General features: G+C 41.2%; 1 protein-coding gene across 1 annotated transcript in view; it reads left to right on the top strand.

The window, feature by feature from the left end:
• The window catches only part of KIAA1239 (KIAA1239 ortholog), a 365,576-nt gene that overhangs the window by 224,394 nt on the left and 123,884 nt on the right, over positions 1 to 17,298 (top strand). The window contains exon 3 of the mRNA XM_006895413.1: positions 7,974 to 8,090. Coding sequence (XP_006895475.1) covers positions 7,974 to 8,090 — 117 coding nt within the window. The remainder of the gene's footprint in view (positions 1 to 7,973; positions 8,091 to 17,298) is intronic.

Here is a 17,298-nt window from a genome sequence, read left to right as displayed (position 1 = left end):
TAATTAAAATTAATAAAATAAAATTTAAAAAAATAATCTTCTGCCAAATTTTGCTTGCATATGATATCAATGAAATTGTATGGTAGTTTCTGCATCCTATTTGGTCACTTTTTGGGGGGGAATCAGAACAAATTTGGATCCCTTCCAGTCAGTTGACCAGGTCACTATCTTCTGTATTCCCTGGCACAGCCAGGGCACAGGTAGGTCTGTTTCTATTTGTTGGAACGTGTCAATTTATATCCCATCAATTCTTCAGGCCTTATTTTATTTGCTAGTGCCTTCAGTGCAGCTTGAACTCCTTCCTTCATTACCACTGGTTCTTGGGCATATACTGCTATTTCCTGAAATTATTCCATGTCAGCCATATTTTATTACAAATGGATTGTTGTATTGTTAGGTGTGACCAAGTTGCCTGTGACTCATAGCGACCCTGTGTACACAAGCTCTGAAACCTGCTCTATCCTGAGCCAGTCTCTTTGTTTCCAACAGACCTACTCCCATTTCTTCAGTCACTGAGTCTATCAATCTCATCCTATTTCGTTCTTATCATCTTGAAAACTTTGCATTTTAGTTAGTGTATTTTAGTTAGCATCTTTGGATAGTCGTTATCCTTTTGTATGTGTTACTGTTATTTGCTTCTTTGTTTAGCGACTGTGGGGCATTTAATGTGAAGTTAATTTTCTTTCCTTTGTGACAACCCTGTTGTTCCTTTGAGAACACAGACTAGGAAGCTGTCACCCTTGGTTATGTCAGGACTCTCAGCTGATCTTGCCCTGGAACTTACTAGATGTGAAACTTCCCTAATTAATGCCTGATTGTTCTTTTGTCTCAAGAATGCCCTGGGGCATAAATTGTTCCACAGTCTAATCCAGTTAAATTCAGACTTCCTTGTATGGGCAGTGTGTCAGGTCAGACTTTGAGATTTACTTGACCTCAGGAGGATTGTCTTCGCTGTTTCCTTTGTGATTTGCTGTAACTTAGCTTTTTTATCTTTCAACAAGTCTCATATTCATTGTTTTCCAGCAAAACTTACATTGTGTTGGAAGACACCTTAGGCTTGAACTTCCTCATATTCTAAATCAAATAAAGTCAGCTTCGGTGTGTTTTATTAGTGCCTTTCTATCTGGGAAAAAATCTCTCCTCCCAATTCCAGAGCATGTCTTGAGGACAGTGGTCCACTTTTCTCTGAACGACACCTTTGTTTTAGGAGCAGGCCACTGAGTAGGGAGAAGAAATAGCCCCCATTCTCAGCTTGTGTCCCTTAGGATGTAAACGACACTCTATGGAAGATCTGGGATTTGACATTCAGAACGTCAGTATTCTCAAATTGGTGAATCTGAGGTAAAGCTTCTATCCTATGAGGGTAGAAGAGGGACAACAACTGCCTCTCAGCTGCACTTGGGATTTACTAAGTGTGCTTGGGGCTGATAAATTGCTATTGTTATTATGTATCTCAGAGTCTGCTCCAATTCATACTGACCCTCTGATCCCTGCCCTGTTGTGTGCCCTCCTCACCATCTCGGATATTCTTGTCTTATATCAGTCACTGTATCAGTTCATCTTGTTGAGAGTCTTCCTCTCTTACACTGACTGACCACCTTTCTCAGCATGGTATCCTTCTTCAGGAACTAGCCCCTCCTGATAACATCCCCAAAGAATAAGAGGTGAAGTTTCAGTCTTTGCTTCTATGGATCACCAGGTTACACATTCTCCAAGACAGATTTCTTTGTTATTTTGGTGGTATATGGTATTTCCAGGCTCTTCCCCAAAATCACAACTCAAAAGTATCAATTCTTCTTCCTTATGAATTGTACAACTTTCAGATACATAGCGAGAAATTGGAGTTTCCATGGCTTCTCTCAGGAGCACCTTAGTCTTTAAACTGACATCATGGGCACTTGAGAGAACAAATCCCTGACAGCATGTTCTCCCAAAGTGACACATCTTGATTTCTTAACTGATGGTACCAAGGAGGGTATTGATTATGTATCCAAGTAAGATGAATCATTGACAACTTCATTCTTTTCTCCATCTGTCATAACGTTGCCTGCTGGCCTAGTGGTGAGTGTTTTTGTTGTCTTGATGTTGAGATGTAATCCATACTGAAGGCTGTGGTCTTAGACCTTCTGCAACAAGTGTTTCAAGTCCTTCTCAATTTTCAGCAAGCAAGGTTGTGTCATCTGTGTATCACAGGTTGCTGATGAGTCTTCCTCTGATCCTACTGCCACATTCTTCTTCATAAAGTTCAACTTCTCAAATGATTTGCTCAGCATAGAGATTGAAAAGATACAGAAAAAGGATCCACAACTTTCCATTTTAAAGCATGTAGTGAATAATGTTACATGTCCGAGAATTAACATTGAGAAAAATGAGAGAAAAATCACTGTGTTCTTGACTACATCTACTGGGAGAGGAGTTTCTGTACCACTGAACTGGGAGAGGAGTGAAAGGGAACAGATTATGGTTCAAACACCACAGATCCACTGCTCTTGCTGAGTTTTAATATATTTTCATGAATAAAGTTTGGGGTTAGTTGTTTGTTTTTTTTTTTTCTTTCTTGATGTCCTTTTGAGATCATTTCCACAGACTCTTAATGAGTGTTCCTTTTAAAAGTACTATTCACTATTATGCTGTCTTCTCAAGGCTGTGGGATTCTAGTGCTCTTCATGCTTCTGCTTTAGAAGTAGAAATCTACAAAGTATCATTTTACATTAAAAGTACAAAAGGTGGTGGGATTTCAGTGGAATTAGAAAGATTCCATGCATGATAAGTGGAGAGATGATCTTCATAACTAACACCAAGACTTCAGGAATTCACAAAATCCCTGTGGGACAAGGGTGGACAGTCTCCTTCCGTGTGGTTAACCACCTCTGAAGACCTGCTGGAGGGTCATCTATGGGTCAGTTCCAACTCGATGGTTCACAACAGCAACAACTGTAGGCAGTATCAATTGTACCTTGAAATAATCAGAAGTGACACAAATCAACTGCACCAAAAAAAAAAAAACCCCTGTACAAATAAATTGTGCAAAATACTGTAAGATTGTACAAAAAAACTGTACCAAAAACAAACTGTACCAAAAAATAACTACACAAAAATGAAAAAAAAAAATCTGTACAAATCAATGGAAACTTTCCATTTGGTCTCATTTTGATTTGTTTTCTGTCCACCTCTACAACTTCTTGTCCTACCTCATTCACCTAGTTGTTCTCTTTGACCTAACAGATAGTTCTTTCTCTCAGATGCATGTCATTTGCAATTTCAGTAAAAATATCTTTAAGATCCACCTCTTTCGTTTTTGTTTTTGTTTTGCTGCCCAACTGGCCTGGGTTGGTGTTTTGTACTCATTGCACAATATTATACTGAGGCACAGGTAGTAGTTACCCCAATAAAAAACTATGGTAAAAGATTACATGGACATGTAATCTTGGTCCATAGGAAAACTAGAACTGCCTATTTTCTATATAAAGTCTAAATCAGATCTTCCAAAGAGGTATACAAACAGTCTTGACTAGAGGAATTACTGCCAGTGTTGGTAACATTACGTTGGAGCCAATTTAAAGCTGACACTCCGGTGGGTTTTAAGAGGCATTTAATCCCATGGGAGAGTCCCCATCTTTTTCTCTGAGAGCAGCGGATGTATTTGAACCCCCTCCTTCTGGACTGGCAGTGCAACTCTTGTTTTTAAGCCACCAGAACACCATAATAACAGCATAGCGTAAGGGTACTGTAGATCTTATACAGTGCAAAGATCCACAATTAAGGGGATTCTGTTTCACTGTGGTATATTTGTATAGTTATCTTTACAAATTATTAATGCATATCCAAAAATGCCTTCTTCTAGTGCTCTCAGTATGTTATAATAATTTTTTTTATGAAAGTCAAATATCTGGCAGGAGAGACATTTTTTCTAAATTTCACAAAACAGAGGTGTAATAACCTAGTGGCAGCCGCATTGAGATTTGTAACTAAGAGTCTGTGTGGTGCTCAGACTTTGACTATAGACAAAGGAGAAACAACAAATAAAAAGAGTAGCTGTGATTCCAAAGCCTGCTTATCATGAACATGCCTTCTTAGCAAGCATTGACCTCTGCTTAAAAAAAAAAAGTTCGCAGTCCAAACCTATCAATGCCTCTGGGGAATAAAAGGCCTGACAACCTGTGCTTATAAAACCTAGAGCCTACAAAAACCTGTGTGCATGTTCTACCAGCTTCAGGACCTTCTCCCACAGCTATGCCAAATAAGGAACTTGTAGGAGAACTAGGTTCTGGTTAGGGTAGGGGTAGGAGTAGGGGTTAGGGTTAGGCTTAGGGTAAGCAGCAAGGATCGAAAAAACGTTTGAGAGGACCTAACTCCTTACCACATTTGAGTACCCACCGTAATATCATGACCCTGCCTACAAATAAAGCCAAATTTCTTATATTGTTAAGCCATTTTTCATGGCAGTGAACAACCAGAGTTGTGCGTCACAGGTTCGGGTGATATAAAACGTTAAACAGTTTGACTGATAGACAGTTTGAGTCCACTGGTTGCTCCATGGAAAGATGAGCAGACTCCTGTGCAATTTTACAGCTTCTGAATTTAAATCATAGAGGCTCCAGATCACTCAGATCTGGAGATGTGCTTCTAAAATATGTTGTGTTGGTGGCGGTGGTGGTGGTTGTTGTGTACCGTACAGTCGCCTGTGACTCATAGCAACCCTATGTGCAACAGCCCTAAACCCTGCTCTATCCCTTTGCCAGTCTCACTGTCTCCGACACACCTACCCCCATTACCCCAGTCACCGAATGTCATTGAGGGTCTTCCTCTCCTGTGCTGTCCCTCCACTCTCCCAAGCATGACATCCCTCTCCAAAGACTGATCCCTCCTTGCAACATGTCAGACGAAGCTTCAAAATCTTTGCCTCCAAGGAGCAGCCTGGTTAACCTTCTCCAGGATGAACCTTTAGCAGTCCATGGTATATTCAGTACTCTTCTCCAACATCACAGCTCAAAGGCATCAATTCTCCTTTTATCATCCCTAGTCACTGTCTAGCTCTCTGACGCATAGCAAGTGACTGCAAAGACTATGGCCTATATCAGGAGCACCTTAGTCTCCAGAGTGACATCATTGTTCTTCAGTACTTTGAAGAGGTCTCTAACAGCAGACTGTCCCATCACAGTACATGGTTTAATTTCCTGGCTGCTGGTGCCAAGAATGTTAACTGTGGAGCCAAGCAAACTAAAGCTGTGAACAATCTCAGTCTCTTCACCGTCCATCCTGATGCTGCCAGTTGGCTCATTGGTGAAAATCTTTGTTTTCTTGATAGTGAACCTCAATCCATATTGAAGACTGCAGCCTTTGACCTTCTGCAGCAAACACTTCAGGTATTTCTCAGTTTCAGCACGCAGAATTCTGTCATCTGCATAATACAGATTATTGATGAATCTTCCTCCAATCCTGATACCACACTTCTCCTACAGCCCAGCCTCCTGGATAATCTGTTCTGCATCTAGGTGGAAAATATATGGAGATAGGGCACATCCCCGGCATATACCCTTCTCAATTTTGGACCATGCAGTGCTTCCGTGCTCTGTTCTGATGACTGCCTCCTGGTCCATGTATAGGTTTCACATTAGCATGATCAAGAGTTCTGAGATTCCCATTCTTCTCAGAGTCAGCCACAGTTTGTTGTGATCCACATAGTCAAATGCCTTTGCATAATCAATGAAACACAGATAGACATTCCTTGGGTACTCCCTGCTTTCCGCCAAGATCCATCTAACATTAGCTACAATATCCGTAGTACCACGACCCCTTCTAAAGCCAGCCTGCACTTCTGGCAGCCTGCACTTCTGGCAGTTCTCTGTTGATGTCCTGTTCCAGTCTTTTTTTTGATACTCTATAGCTGAATCTTGCTTGCATGTAATATCAGTGATAATGTTCAATAATTTCTGCACTCTGTTGGGTCAACCTTCTTTGGAATGGGAACCAATATAGATCTCTTCCAGTCAGTTAGCCAAGTGGTTGTCCTCCAGATTTCTTGACACAACTTGGTGACACATCTAGGGCAGCATCTGTTAGTTGAAATATATCAGTTGGTATACCATCTATTCCTAGGGCCTTTTTTTCCCCAGTTTCTTCAAAACAGCTTGAACTACTTCCTTCTTCATCATAGGCTCTTTTTCCTACATTGTTTCATGAAATTCTTCTGTGTCTGCGAATTCTTTTCAGTACAAGGACTCTGTATACTCCTTCCATCTTCTTTTAATATTTCTTGGATCATTTTATATTCTACCCAAAGCAAGTTTGTCCTGGAGAGGGTGAAGCTGGAATGCTTCTTGGAGTCAAGGATTCTGAAGCTTCGTCTGACATACTTTGGGCATGTTGCAAGAAGGGACTGGTCCTTGGAGAGGGACATCATGTTTGGGAGAGTGGAGGGACAGCACAGAAGAGGAAGACCCTCGGTGAGATGGATCGATTCTGTGAGTGGAATGGTGGGAATGAGTGTGAGATGGCGAGGTTGGCACAGGATAGAATGGCGTTTAAGGCTCTTGTACATAGGGTCGGTATGAGTCACAAATGACTTGATGGCACATAACAACAACCCAAAGCATCCTTCAGTATAGCAACTTGAGGTTTGAATTTGTTCTTCAGTTTCTTGAGCTTAAGAAATGCTGAACAAGTTTGGCCATTTTGAATTTCTGACTCCAGCTCCTTGCACATTTCATTGTAATGTTTTACTTTGTCTTCCCGTGCTGCCTTTTGAAATCTTCTGTTCAGCTCTTTAATATTTTGAATTCTTCCCTCTGCTTTGGCTTCTTGGCACTCTAGTGCAATATTCAGAGTCTCTTCTGACATCTATTGTGGTCTTTTCTTCTTCCTCTGTCTTTGTAATGACCTTTTGTACTCTTCCTGGATGATATTCTTGATATCCTCCCACAGCTTTTCTGGTCTTCACTCATTAGTGTTGAAGGCCTCAAACATGTTCCTGAGATGGTTTTGAAAATCAGGTGGGATATGGATTCTAAAATATGAACTCCCGGGAAAACAGTTATCTGGTACCCCTGAGGTTTGCCATGAGTCAGAAGCAACCCGAACTTGCTTGGTTCTTGTTAATGCTCCTGTGAAATGAGGAAAGGAAAAGAAGAAATCTTCAAAGGTACAATTAGGAGCATTTACTTATGCATATAGTAGTTAAGTAAAGGGAGCAAAACAGTATTACTCTCCAAAGCACTTTTCAAAGAGCCTGCATGTCAAAGATTTTACAGACTCTTCTAGTCTTCCCTCCTAGCCTTTGAAGCAGGGAGATTGTAGTTCTGTTATCCTCACTTCTTAGAAAGTCAGACCTTTCATTGTTTTCCAGTACCTTGGGGGGCGGCGGGGGGCGTGGGGGGGGTTGGATATATGTTGATGAAAGCCAGAGCGTTTACATATACAGCAGACATAAGCAAATAGTCCCTGTAGGATAAAATACGATAAAAAATGGTGTTTTGGTTTGGTTTTCATTTAAAGAAATGTAAATGTTTCCCTCCAGTTAGTATTTGTTAATGTCCACTGTGGTTTCATCTCCTGACATTAAAATGTACAGTTAAGTTATATGCTTATTTAATTTTCTCAAATAATGTGCTAACCTTATCCTGGCTTCTTCTGACATTTTCTTTAAAATCCTGTGGCCATTTCAGAATAATGGAAACCTTCGCTTGCCTAACCCTGCAACATTTAGCTCTTTATTTTCTGTGGGCTGTGTCAATAGTGTAATCAGGAACAAAAAAAGAAACTATTCATCCCTAACTTGTCATGGGCAAAAGAAACATCTTTTCAGATAGCTCTTAAAATTCATTTTCCTTCTCAAGGGAGAGTGTACTGGGAGGGAAGAAAAAAAAGGAAGTTGAAAGTCACATTCACTTGGCATTGTGAATAAGAACAAAGCACACAGGTAAATGAGATTTCTCCGCAGGTAAATTAATGCTGCCTCATCCTTTTGCTCGCAGGTCATAGATCTGTACTGGGGAGTTGATGAAGATGAATGGGACAGCCCAGAGCTCCAGAAGACCCGCATGAAGCTGCTGGAGGATTGTTTGAAAACTTCTGCAGGTCCATGTTTTGTTGTGGGTATAAAAAACCTAATGCTTTATATTAAATTGTAGATGAATGTCAGAGTTCTTATTGGTTTGCTTTTCTTTAGCTGTTTGGGTTATTTTAAAAATGGGGAAAAAATATGAAGCTTTCTTTTGTACATCCTTAAATTGTTTTCTCTCCTGGACCTCAGTGTGTGAGGGGGAAAAAACCCATTTTCAGCTTTTCCTAAGAAGTGCTGTAAATTAACGATGAATAATTTGAAATGGTAATTGAAAGGAATCCTTTGGTTTGACAATAAGTTCTGCATCACCTTGTGATCAGCCATGAGGACTTGTGTCAGTAATGGTGTCCTTTCTACAGTGCTTACTATATCATGTAATGTGTTTCCATAGTATCCCGAGGTTAGAATTTCTGGCTTTAAAAAAAAGCACCACTGTGGTTGAAACATTGACATAAACCAAATACACTAAGTCAGGCCTGCGGAGGGGAATGGTACTCTGAAAAGTTGGTTTCTGAGGTGATTTTTGGCTAGATGTTCATTATCAGCTACAAATTAACAGAGATTTTTTTCAAGTGGAACACTATTATTAGTTCATCATTATTTCTAAAGAATACCCATTCCTCTGCGTAAGCACAGTGGCGATGAGGTAAGTAGGTCATGCTATGGAAGGTGATTGTGGAAAATCACTGCCCTAACTTGGCTTAAAAAGAGCCTCGTGTTGAATTCGGAAAAGATTTGACCATTCAATACAGAAGGTACCCTTTGTGCTATGACTCTCCAAGGCTCAGAGATTAATATGGATATCACTTGTTACCATTGTAAAGGAAATATATAGTATGCTATGCAATTAGAGGGTGCTCTGGTGGCCTAGTGGTAGTAAACCACGCTGCAATCCCAAAGGCATGCAGTTCAAATCCACCAGCTGCTCCATGGGAGAAAGATGGATGGTCTCCTCCCGTGTGATTTACTATCTCTGAAAACCCACTGGAAGGTCAGCTATGGGTCAGCTCCGATTCGACGGCACACAACAACATGCAACTCTAAAAGGTAGTGATGACTTGGAAAAACATCTAAGAATATGCATGAATCTGGACAACATTAATGCTTAGTAAAAATAAGTTAATTGGAAAAAAGGATAAATATCATCTGGTCTCACTTTCACAAAAAGGCTCTGATAGCCCAGTGGTAGGAAACTGCCCTGCAGTCCTAAAGGGACGTGGTTCTAATTCACCAGCTGCTCTGCAGGAGAAAGATGGGCAGTCTCTGCCCTTGTGATTAACTCCCTCTGAATACCTGCTGGAGGGCCAGCTATGGGTCCGTTCCAACTTGATGGTACATAACAAGTACACGCATGGGGGAAAATGTCCTTTGATGGTTTCTCAGGACAGGAATGGGAGAGGTTGAAAGGCTAGGGGAAATCACTTTGAAAGTGTTCTACGCTTATTTGGTGATGGGAAAGCCACCATCAGAGCTCTCTGCTACTGTTGTAATAACAACAACTACAAAAATGCATGAAGATGGGTGGATGGTTGGATAGATGGACACACACACACACACACATGCTGTATAAAACAAAAATAGTCACCTCCACTGCTATCAAGTCATTTCCAACTTGGAGCAACTCTCCATTGGGTTTCCAAAGCTCCTTATGGAAGGACACTTCTCATCTCTCTTCTGCGAAGTGACTGACAGTCTCATCACTGACTTCTCAGCAGTGAATCACTACCCACTACCTCACTAGAATGCCTTTATGGAACGGACATCTAGTGCATGTGTGTAAATGTATCATATCTATAAGCATATATGTTAGTTCTCTTTTCCACAGGGTTGGAATGACTCAGAATTGACTGGAAGGGCCATAATAACAAGACCTTGGCTGCTGATCCAGGATATACTTTAGAAGGATGAGCAGTAAGGAAAATAAGTGCTTTAGAGGTTTTTAGGGAATGTTATTGTTTTTTGCTGCCTTCAGACCAGCTACCACTTGTATCTACGCTATGAACAACACACTGAAACCTTGCTTACCCTGTGCCATCCTCACAGTCTCAGCCATGCTCAAGCTCACTGCTGTAGTCTCTGTGTCAGTCCATCTGATTGAGGGTTGTCCGCTCTTTCACTGATCCTGTATTTCACACAGCATACTGTGTTGTTTTGTTTTTTTTTTAAATACTGGTCACTTCTGACATTATGTCCAAAGTATAAGAAACAGAGTTTCACTCTTCTTGCCTCTAAGGAGCATTCTGTCACACTTCCTCCAAGTCAGATTTTGTTTGTCCTTCTAGGCAGCTGATGAGTACGTAAGTTATTTCTTTTACAGCAATTAGTATATGTCCCTGTAAGACAGAGGTTAACAGTGTTCCAAACAACTCAACTTCCATTCCAGTATCTCGTATCAATTTCCCCTCCCTCCTTGAATCCTGTCACTCCCATCTATATCTTTGGGTTCTGGTATTTTCTGGACAGCTTCACAGAAATGAAAAAGGAAAAATCTTTAGGGGAAATGGCTCATATATGATTGTGGATGACGTATGAGGGCAAAGAAACATATGAGAAATGAACGAGGAACCTGCAGGCTGAGTCCATCGGTGGTCAACTGTTGGTTGTTGAGCAGTTAGATCAAGTTAGGGGTAGAGTTTCAATTGAACAAAATATTGAGTTTCCTACAAACATTGTTTCCTATTGAATTGTACACACTCACACACACACCCCCAGGAGACCTAAGGTGACCACTTAGGTAAAACCTTCTAGTAGGATGAGTCTTGTATCCCACCCTAATCCTATCTCTATAATACAATAAATAATTCATCCTTAAATGAGCTTCTTATGTGAAGCGCCTGCTGCAGAGCGTCAAGGACTGCAGCCTACAATATGGATTGAGGCTCAATGTCAAGAAGACAAAGATTCTCACCACTGGACCAATTGGCAGCATCAGGATGGATTTTGAAGAGATTTAGATTGTACACAGCTTTAGTTTGCTTGGCTCCACAGTCAACACTCTTGGCACCAGCAGCCAGGAAATTAAAAGGCACATTGCCATGGGAAAGTCTGCTGTTAGGGACCTCTCCAAAGTACTGAAGAGCAATGGTGTCTCTCTGGAGACTAAGGTGTGTCTGATACAGGCCATGGTCTTCGCAATCACTTGTTATGCATCAGAAAGTTGGACAATGACCAGGGAGGATAGAAGGAGAATTGATGCCTTTGAGCTGTGGTGCTGGAGAAGAGTATTGAGAATACCATGGACTGCTAGGAAAACAAACAGATTTGTCCTGGAAAGGGTTAAACTGGGTGGCTCCTTGGAGGCAAGGATTCTAAGGCTCCGTCTAACATACTTTGGACATGTTGTGAGGAGAGACTGGTCCTTAGAGAGGGACATCATGCTTGGGAGGGTGGAGGGGCGGCACAGGAGAGGAAGGCCCTCTATGAGGTGGATTGATTCAGTCACTGGGATAATTGGGATGGGAGTGTCGGAGACAGTGCGATTGGCACAGGACAGAGTGGAGTTTAGGGCTGTTGGACATAGGGTCGCTATGAGTCGCAGGTGACTCGATGGCACATAACAACAACAACAACATGTGTAGTCAAAGAGGCTGTTGTTGTTGTGTGCCCTTGAGTCAGAACCTACCCATCGTTGACCCTCTAGCAGGTTTTCAAAGGCAATAAATTGCAAGAGAGGAGTTTAACCATCCTTCTCCCACAGAGCAACTGGTGGATTTGAACCTCATGCCTTGGGGATTACAGTGCAACTTTTTACCACTAAGCCACAAGAGTGCTCTAGGCAAAGTGGCTAGTTACAAAATGAAAGACCATGAAAGTAACAGTAGCTGGGGTAAGGGATGTAGGTATTCAGGAGACAGTGAGACTGGCTCAGGATAGAACAGGGTCCAAACTATTGGCTATAGAGTCGCTATAAGTTGTGCTTTACTCAACAGCATGTAACAACAACATTAATGGAAAGGCCATATTACTTAATTCATTGTACCACAGTACAATATCAATATTCATTGACAAAACCACAATTCAAAGTCATCCATTCTTCTGTTTTCCTTGTTCAGTATCCAATTTTCAGATGCTATGAAGCAATTGAAAATATCAGAGCTTAGGTCAGGTGCACCTTCTTCTTTAAACTGATATCTTTGCTATTTAGCACTTTAAAGGTCTTTGACAGCAAATTTGGGGGAATTGGCATTTAAAAACTGTAACCTGAGGTCTGAAAAGAACTGAGAGGACCTGACAGCCATGGTAAGTATTTGAAGTATAAGAAGTGGAGGAGGAATCATGGCTTATTTCTTGAGTCTCTAGAGGATAGTACTAATTTTACAGAAGAGGATATTCAGATGGCCAATAGACACATGAAGAAATGCTCAAAACCACTCACAGTAAGAGAGATGCGAATCAAAACCACAATGAGATACCATCTCACTCCAGTAGCAATTGGCAAAGGTTAACAGGAAGTTCTAACATTTATTAGCAAGTAGTAAATGTTGGATAGGAACACTTATACATTGTTAGTGGGATTTTAAAATGGTGCAACCACTCTGAAAGGCAGTTTGGCACTTCCTCAAAAAGCTGAACATAGAAATTCCATATGAGCCATCTCTTTCAGTTGTTGGAATGTACTCTGAGAGAATGAGAACTGAGACACAAATGGAGATTTGTACACCAATGTGCATAGCAGTTATTGACCATCACAAGAACATGGAAACAGCCCAAATGTCCAGCCACAATCGAATGAATGGAGAAATTATGATATATGCACACAATGGAGGGACTGGTGAACTAGCTCAATCCCATAAGGACAAATACCGTATAAGATCATTATTGTAGAATGTATATGAGGATCCGGGGTTGGGGGTGGGGAGATGGAAGCAGAGGGGTGAGGATGGGCAGAGGGTGGTTAATCATAGAGTCACACAATTTGATGGGTTGAGGGTAGGGGTGAAGGAAATGGGAATGATCCAGTGTGAAAAACAATGTATACAAAATTTAAAATAAACTAGTATTATAATTTTTTTAAAAGTAGAAGAGAAATTTCAAAGAGACATATTTCAGACCTCAATGAAGTAAAAGTTTTAAGATTCCAGATTTCTCTCAAGATGTGACTTCACATATATCAGGTTTCTGATTCTGACACTTTATAGCTGTATAGCACTGGAAAAGTTGCTTGTTTGTGACAAGGCTCGGTCCTTTTTTGTAACATAAATTGGTAATAGTAGTATCTTCCTCATAAGGTTTTTCTCAGGATTAAATGAAATTGCTTTTCATAGGATATCATGGATAAATGTTAATTGTGATAGTGGTTCTTATTATCCTCTATCAGTGCTATCTAAAGATGACATCACCTGGCTCACACTATAATAAGTACATCCTCAACAAACTGATAAACAAATGTGAGCGCTGTAACCACTCTGCAGGGTTCAGATCTGTTGTTCCTAGGGTCACTGGTAGGCGTAGTCAGCTCAACAGCTAACAACATTAACAACTCTGGCAAGGTGTTGTAGAACATATTCAAACACTGGACACCTCCAGCCATATGCCATCATGCCTGGAAAGCCAGAGAGAAGCCTGGGGAGCCACCAAGACCTGTGGGTATTCCTTGGGGAATCTCTATTACTTTGATCACCATAGCTTTATCCTGTAAGAGCTTTGAAATGAGAGAGATGTTTTTTCAGCTTTATAACCTTGAAGAGTGGCATACCTAAAGTCACTAAAATTAGCCATGGTGATTTAATTTCAACTATATGTTAGTAGGTGAATGAATAATGTAAAGACTTTGCAAGATTGTGCAGATTCTGAAAGTAAAGGTTAACAGATAGAACATCAGTAACTTTATGGGGTGTGAATGAGTCATTTATCCCTCTTGCTTGCTGCTTACATGTTGAAGTTACATGAGGCCCTGGGGGGAGAGCTAGGATTATTCACCCCAGTGATCCTCACTCCAGCAGGGCCCATCTCTCCACTTGTGGGGAAGAGTGTGTCTCTTCTGGCCTTTTTTCTTGTAGTCATGGTAACAATAGGTGTCCATGCATTGTTTCTGAGCTCCACTTCCCTTGCCTGATGTTCTCTTGTGGTATTTCTGGACGCCATGATGACCCCTGTGGGATGCAAAAGCGGGGCATGTGACTTCCCCAAATGCTAATGCCGTTTGGAAGAAAATTCACTGTTGCTGAGGGAAAAGCATATATTCAGATCTTCAGAGGCTTCCCGGATTTCAGCTTGTGTGTTAGGTGAAAATAAATTCACAACCAAGCACAGCTTTTAATTTTAAATACCAGAGAACTGAAGCCCAAAGGGAACATAGACTTAAATATTGTGGTTAGGCTTTTTTTTTTTTGCTTTGTTTCCTGAAAGTTCTCATTTTGGATGTGGCTTCAGGTCTGTTAACAGGCAGGCAGTGTTTCTGATCCTGGACAGATGTTTTGACCCTTGGTTTTGGTCACAAAGAGAAGAGGGTCATAGAATAAGGATACCTAGACGTCTGCCCATTTCCACCCTCATGAGATTAAGCAGAGACACTTTGTACAGAGAAGGGAGCCCTTGGTAGTATGGTCCATAGACAGTTGCGCTGCCAATTCAGAGGTGATGCTCTCTAGCAATCTGAACCAAGGGCCTATCAGGGGAACAATGACAAGCTCCCTCTATGTGATTTACAGCCTCCAAAAACCCACTGCAAGATTTAGCGATGAGTTGGTTCTGACTGGATTGCAAGTGAGTGGGTGAGTGAAAATGTGGAGAGTAGGTGATACTGAAGAAATGAGCATTTGTGTAGAGCATGTAAGATTGAAGCAGTACAAGAAAAAGCCCACATTTTCATCACACAACCTAAGTGAGAACCTGGTTCTGTCAGAGGAAATCACCACCAGTGCTTTAATGATCTCCTTTGTAAAACAGGCAGTGAACAGTAGTAAACTCAGCATAAACTGAATAAATGAGAGAGGTTTTCTGTGTTTCTTTGCATGCAATAAAGGTTTCTTTGTAAAGTTAGAGAACTTTAAACCCTTGTTGTTCCATACCATCAAGTCAGAGCAACTTATCACTAGCTGACTCTCCAGCAGGTTTTCAGAGGCAGTAAATCACACAGAAGGACACTGCTTATCCCTCTCCCATTCACCTGGTGAATTTGAACCATGTGGCTTTGGGTTCTCTCTTCCACCCTACCCCACCCCCGACCCCCCACAGGCTTTTAAGCTATCACCTTTGAGCAGCCTTAAATCCTAGGCAAAGCCTCAAGGATCCTGCTCTTGGGGGACTGGGGGAGAATAGCAGTACTACACATCAGACATGACCCCAGAAAAGCACATGACCCAAAAAACTTCCTTTTACTTGCCCATCCGGACCACGATGCACAAGCAGCAAGAAGCCACAGACCCCCAGAGTGGAGTCATCCAGGAACCTGGCAGTGCAGCTCCTTACCATGAACCCAACAAAGCTCCTTTTAAGCCCATTTGGTATTATTAAACTGCAATCTAAACTATTTTCAAATGAGAATAAAAAGTTTTCATCCAGATTAAAAATTTATGTAATGCTTATTTTTGTTTTCTTTAAAATTATGGACGATAGTTGCCTTAGTTATCTGCTGCTGATATAACAAAGACACCATACATGCATGGCTGGCTTTAATAAATAAAAATTCCTTCTCTTATTATTTAAGAGGCTGTAGTCATTGTTGTGTCCCATAGAGTCGGAATAGATTCTTAGCTGCCCCTCTGATGGGTTTTCAGAGGTAGTTAATTGCACAGGAGGATTACCCATCCTTCTCCTTCAGAGCATCTGGTGACCTCGAACCACATGTCTTTGAAATTGCAGTGAAGCTTCTTGCCACTAGACCACCAGAGCTCCTGGATATAGTTCAAATTCTAGGAGTCACTTCTAGGAGAAGATTGGCTGCCTCTCTGTCAGCTGTAGAGCAGAGCCCTTGTTTCCTTTAACATCTGCAGGCCAAGTGTTCTTGGAGATCATCCCCTGTCCTGAAATTCCCTACTACTAAGGAGCTTCTTCACACTGGGCCTTGGTTCCTAAGACACACTTCACTACTAACAATCATTTATCATTTCCTGGTGGTACTGATGTGCCCCCCACCCACATTCAGCCTGCTCTGCTTCCTTTTATAACTAGTGAGAAAAAGGTACATACTACATGCCACCTCCTCAAGGCTGTGATGGAATTAAGGAGGGTTGCCTTCTATCCTTAATCCTTTACAATTATTTGGTTTATCAGACCCTGGGGATCACTACATAGCTTCCACATTTTATCATTATATACATGTATTCTAGAGAAGCACAACGCAATCCATAACAGTCTAAAGCAAAAAGTATTAAGATCTGATTTAGATTGTTCAGGTGCTGTGAGTTTATTCCTATTTCTGAGCTAACAAACTTTGTAAAATATCTTCTAAGTGTATACCACTTAGATAGACATTGAAATTTATCAGTTAAGATCTTGTCTGCTCCATGGAGGATTTCTGAGCGTAATTGCCATCAATGGAAAGCTCACAGGGCCTCCCCAAGTCACCGTCCATCGCACTTTTTTAGAGAGTTACAGCAGTCCTTGAAAAGTGTAGAAAGTTCAGTATCTTCCCTGTCAGCATATCCTGTCTACAGAAACTCACAGAACTCACTGTCATCAAGTAATCCCAACTCATAACCATCCTCCATCAAGATTTGGAGGCTGTAAATCTTAACATTAGGAAACTGCCCATACTTCCTGTGAGGAGCCATTGGTGGATTTGAATCACCAGAGACACGTGTAGTTTTGGTTGACAGAATAACACAGTATAGACTGTGTCACCAGAGCTCCGTTCTACCTATGCAGTCCACCGAAAAACCCTTCTGGAAGGGGAAAGAAATAGTGTTCTACAGAGAGACAGAGAACAGTTCCTTTAATGCTAACTTTCATCCTTTGTCCTTACTATGGAGTATGTTGTGGGTGGAGTGTCCTTGCCACACCATTCAAAGTTGGGAAAACCCTGAAGAATTGTTTGTGGAGTTTGAGCACTAACCTTGGTTTCTGAGTGAGATAAGTTATTATAAGCAGATGACTCATAAAAGCTATTCACCTTGATCTTGTTGTGGTGCTCGAGTATTTTATAAATTCTAGATATAAGTCCCTTGTCTGACATGTCATTACCAAAAACTTTTTCCCAATCTGTGGCTTCCCTTTTTACCCTGTTAGAGAAGTTTCTGGATGCGCATAGGGATTTGATTCTTAGAAGGTCCCATTCATCTATTTTATCTTCTCCT

This window comes from Elephantulus edwardii, unplaced genomic scaffold (assembly GCF_000299155.1).
Source record: "Elephantulus edwardii isolate Elephantulus edwardi_28Jun2011 unplaced genomic scaffold, EleEdw1.0 scaffold00167, whole genome shotgun sequence".
Classification (NCBI taxonomy): domain Eukaryota; kingdom Metazoa; phylum Chordata; class Mammalia; order Macroscelidea; family Macroscelididae; genus Elephantulus; species Elephantulus edwardii.
Note: the sequence above shows the minus strand (reverse complement) of the source record. Positions and strands in the feature narration are given on the sequence as shown.